The following is a 5,150-nucleotide window of genomic DNA, read 5'->3' as shown; positions in this document are numbered from 1 at the left end:
GGAAAGAATTCCACAATTTTTCATCAATCAAATTAAATAAATAAATCTGTTTAAGTGTGGTACGTGCAAACTGATGTTTAAAATAAAATGTCCTCCTACTAAACTTTCTTTCTAAATGAAAAAGACTTTGTAACCTTTCTGGCAGTATCTTATTAACACAATCCGAAGCTAACATTGTATTATTTTATCATGCCTATTTTATGTCTATTTTATTACCTGTTTATTATGACTATTTTTATTATTTAGTATTATTGCACAATCAAAGCGGGCATGGTCACCTGCATTTCACTGTATGCCCTGAATTTCAACGACCCTGGATTCCAGGACACCACAGGAGACAATACAACCAGTTTGTAGCAGGAGGAGGTGGGAGAAAGGAATGTGTCTGACTGGTTCCTCCACATTGGGGAGCTTGCATATCTGTACTATCATGCCACACCTATAGTCCAGAGCTATAAAATAGTCATCCACCTGAGGAGTGGTACCTAACCGAGCCTCTCCAAGCCTTCAAGCTCATCACAGCAGCAGGGACGACCACACAACGCTATCCACCATGAGTCTGAGGAGCAAGCGCAACGGCCACCCGGGGATGTACAGCTCTTCTGGGGGCTTCAGCAGCCGCTCCATGGGCTCCTTCTCCAGCACCAGGGCCAGCGTGTGCACCATGCCACTGGGTTCAACCATCACCCCGGTGACCATCGACAAGAGCCTGCTGACCCCACTCACCCTGGGCATAGACCCCGCCATCCAAGCCGTCCGCACCCGGGAGAAGGACCAGATCAAGGGCCTCAACAACCGCTTTATATCCTTCATTGATAAGGTGCGATTCCTGGAACAACAAAACAAAATGCTGGAGACCAAGTGGAAACTGCTGAACGGACAGACTGCAGCCACATCTGACGTTGAGCCAATGCTGAAAGCGTACATCGCTGACCTGCAGAGACGGCTGGACTGGGTCACTAATGACAAGGACAGACTGGACCTGGAGAACAACGCTATGCTCAAAAGTAAGCAAGATTACAAGTCAAAGTACGAAGTGGAGATCAACAAGAGGAACGGCGCAGAGAATGAATTTGTCCTGCTGAAAAAGGATGTGGGTTCCGGTTATCTCGCCAGGGTGGCTCTGGAGGACGGCGTTTCTGGTCTGGCGGACGAAATCAACTTCCTCCGGCACCTCTACGACGAGGAGCTGCGTGAGCTGGAGGACAGTCTGAAGGAGGTCTCTGTGGTGGTGCAGATGGACAACTCCCGTGGGCTGAACATGGATCACATCATGTCCGAGGTGAAGCTACAGTATGAGGACATCGCAGCGCGCAGCCGCGAAGAATCCGAACGCTGGTACCAGAGCAAGTTTGACCAGATGTCCTGCCAAGCCGACCAGTACAGCAGCGAGCTGCACGACACCAAGGGAGACATCGCTGAACTCAAACGTCTGATCGACCGTCTGCAGAATGAGATCCTGATGGTGACGTCGCAGCGTGAAATCCTGGAGGGCCAGATAGACGACGCAGAGAAGTGCGGGGAGAGGAGCGTGACGGACGCAAACGAGAGCATCAGGGACCTGGAGCGGGCTATCCTGAGAGCCAAACAGGATATGACACGCCAGGTCAGAGAGTACCAGGAGCTGATGAACGTCAAGCTGGCCCTGGACATCGAGATCTCCACCTACAGCAAGCTGCTGGAGGGGGAGGAGGACAGGATTGGACAGCAGTGTATTACGAACATCCAGACTGTGCAGAACCCAATAATAATAATAACAAGACCAACTCCAGTCCTCATCAAGACTGTGGAGACCGAGACCAACTCCAGAGTGTACTTCTGAAGCAGCAGCATTATACCGCGCCGTGAAAATGGCAGCGGTGATACACCAATTATCGGCCGATATTGGCATTAAAATGTGATATCGGAAATGATCGGTATCGGTTAAAAAAAATTCTAAAAATCTTTTTCTTTTTTTGCTTTTACATTTATTTAACCTTTATTTACCCAGGCAAGCAAGTAAGAACAAATTCAGATTTTATTTATTGTCAAAGGTATGCATAATGTTGTGTTAATTCCACGACAAGAGATATGTAATGTTAATTACCTGAAATGATTCTGTTTTTGGGGGGGGGGGGGACCCTGCATATATCGGTATCGGTTGATATCGGTATCGGAAATTAAGAGTTGGACAATATCGGTATATAGGATATCGGTAAAAAAGCCAATATCGAACATCCCTACCTGCATGTATCAACAAATGCGCATGTTGGTGTGAAAAGTATGTGTGCCATTATTACTATCAACTGCTAATAATTGTGGAATATTACTATAATGAGCTGTATGTGTATGAACCAAGCATCTCACTGTAATGTACCTGTACTTTATTCGTGACAATAAACTACCACTACCAAAGAAAACCCTTTACTGTGACTTTATCTAGTCTATTGGAAATAAACGGTACCAATGAGGCTATATAATATATTATGTCTGTATATTCATTGTTTGTGCCAAATGGTGCCATAATTCTGATCTGTAGCTCTGATATGAAGCCTTGAGTTTCTACTATGATGATGACAACTCCCCCGGTTTGAGATGTAATCCTTCTCGGAGGCGATACAATGTGCCAAAGGCCTACAAAGATCATCTATGAAAAACCTGTGCAATCAGCCTAAATTGAATTACATTTAAATCATTTTAAAGTTGTATGCCTTTAAATGTTTCCTGGGTGTGTGTTTTCTTTATGTTGTTATGTGCTTTGTGTTTCATGTTCATAGAGGACTATTCACCCTAGTGGACAATGAAGTTGTTTGAATTGAGAAAAAGAAAGTGCCTCACTTATTCCATCTCGTTCCGTAGGAATAGCGCATGCGAATGAAGTTTATTATCGAACGTCAAGCACAGTGAACTGGTGCTGTTATGACAGCTGTTATGACCGCAATTATCATTAGCCAGTGACTAACAGTACATAAAGTAAAAAATTAAGGTAGTATAAACTACAGTAGCTATACACGCAAAATATATACAAGAGTGGATGGGCTGTCAAATATCATCATAGATATAGGTTGTACTGTGCAGTTGGGTTGGATGGAACCAGACAGCATAGCATGTGCCAAGGATTGGATATGTGTGTTATCTATATTCACAGAGTATTCACAGTGTATAGAAATATAAGAATAAATAATATTTCATGAGACCAATATAGAATAAGATGAGAATATAGGACATAATTAGACTGGTTGAACAACACTCTACAAGAAGGGACATAGCAGGCTGTGACTCACGTCTTTCAATGTGTGCAATAGACTGCTGCAGTTGTTTTACCAGTCTGTAGTAGTCAGTGTCCTCTTATTTGCTGTTGTATTGGGGGGGCTACATCAACTCACGGGACACCAACAAACTGAACAAGCTGGTGAGGAAGGCTAGCTCTATGGTGGTTGAGGGTGGTTGACGTGACGTGGCCTTTTTGGAGTCCTTAGTGTCAAAGATAAGTAAATAATGAAAAGATATATGAGAACATTTTATTATATTGCACAGAACATTTAGTATTATATGAATGTACAGAGCATTTTTGCTAATATTGTTCCAGTTATTCAAAAATGTCAGCCAAATGAGTAAAAGCTCATATGGTGTGACTGTCCCACAGACATTTTGCAAAGTTTGATTTTGAATAAAAACAAGAAAATGTTTGCATTTGTTATTTATTTAACTACATATTGACAACTCAGTTGTCTACTTGTTAGTGTGATCTTCTAAAAGTCCAGGCATAATATTTTGAATGCTCCAGAAACAAAAAGGTTTTGTCCCAAAATTGGATATCATATGGTGTGACACCATTTTCATATTTTTCAACGGGCAATTGTTTGGAAACCTTTGGGGTGGAGGGGTCCTTCATCTTTTCAGGAAGTAGGACAACATCTCTGAAAAGTCATTACAAGGTTAGAAGGTGAGTTACCCCTCTTAGTTTTCTCAATATATAAGGTATATTTTGGCACTTCCACTTTTAGACCTTTCACACTGTCTTTTGGTGTGATGCATTTTACGCAAAAATGCCAAAAATAAGATACTTTTTAGTCAATACTAAACTTAAATCTATATTGCCATGTGCCAATGAGCATGTTGTTAGCATGCTAGCATATAGCCCCAATGCACAATGGTGTGCTAAGTTCATGAAACATCATATGGTGTGACACTTCATCATATGGTGTGACAGGGTTTTCATACATATTTTATAACTAATACCTACATATATAATGCTATTTCATACATATTTTATAACTAATACTTAAGTTTAATGAATATTTTGTCCTTTTAACACTTTGTCACTGTATTATAAACACGTTTTCTAAGGTATACCTACTTGTATCCCTACTTCCCTACTATTCCATTTCTCAAACTAAATCCATGTCTATCTACAAGATGTTGAAATATTTCCCTTTTCACCACAACACATCGGATGTGCCCCGTGCAGAGTCAAGTAGCTCTCCTGCTGATGTGCCACCTGACCCATCAAGCAAAGGTCCCATCATTCAAGTTCAGTCAGATCTCATTGATGAAGATGGTGATGATGATGATGATGAAAAGTCAAGGGGCTATTTGGGGCTATTTGTAATAGTGAAGTATGGAGAAAGGCCATATGTGGGGCAGATAATGGAAATAGATGAGGATGAGCTGAAGGTGAATTGTCTGGAGCAGCTTGGGAGGCAGAATGCTTTTGTGTGGCCAAGGAGGCCCGACTGCATTTTCTACCACCAAAAATAAATACTGAGTAAAATCACACAACCCCAGCATTGCAGTCGGTTTGCCATGTTTGCCAACTACGACTGGCTTCTGTTCAATCAGTAGGCCCTACTGAGCCGGCAATACATAATTGAGGCTTGTTGTTCAGTCACTGTTCAACTAAATTGCCTTGACTTACAAAATAAATAAATGTTCAATGATTATTAGAATTGATAAGACAATATTCCAATGAGACAGCACCTTGGAATTAATACAGTTGGACGATGTTTCTTCAGGTTCTTCAGTTGTTCAGAACCCAAGTGCTATTAATTGTAACGTTCGGGAGACTATCATCCTTAGGATTGTCTCCCACTGTCTACCTGGGTCACTCCTGTTGTTATTGTTCACCTTGTATGTCACCACTGATTGCTGTCATCACTAATTGTCTGTCA

At 41.9% G+C, this 5,150-nt stretch overlaps 1 protein-coding gene across 1 annotated transcript; it reads left to right on the top strand.

Moving 5' to 3' along the window:
• Positions 1–543: 543 nt before the first annotated feature.
• LOC311243319 (keratin, type II cytoskeletal 8-like) lies at positions 544–1,982 on the top strand. The gene has a single exon (XM_084332496.1). It carries the CDS (start codon positions 554–556, stop codon positions 1,820–1,822), a length of 1,269 nt encoding a protein of 422 aa, XP_084188622.1. The 5' UTR covers positions 544–553; the 3' UTR covers positions 1,823–1,982.
• Positions 1,983–5,150: the final 3,168 nt, after the last annotated feature.

Source organism: Notolepis coatsorum (genome assembly GCF_963971535.1).
Source record: "Notolepis coatsorum genome assembly, chromosome: 16".
Classification (NCBI taxonomy): Eukaryota; Metazoa; Chordata; class Actinopteri; order Aulopiformes; family Paralepididae; genus Notolepis; species Notolepis coatsorum.
This window is presented reverse-complemented; position numbering and strand designations above follow the sequence as displayed.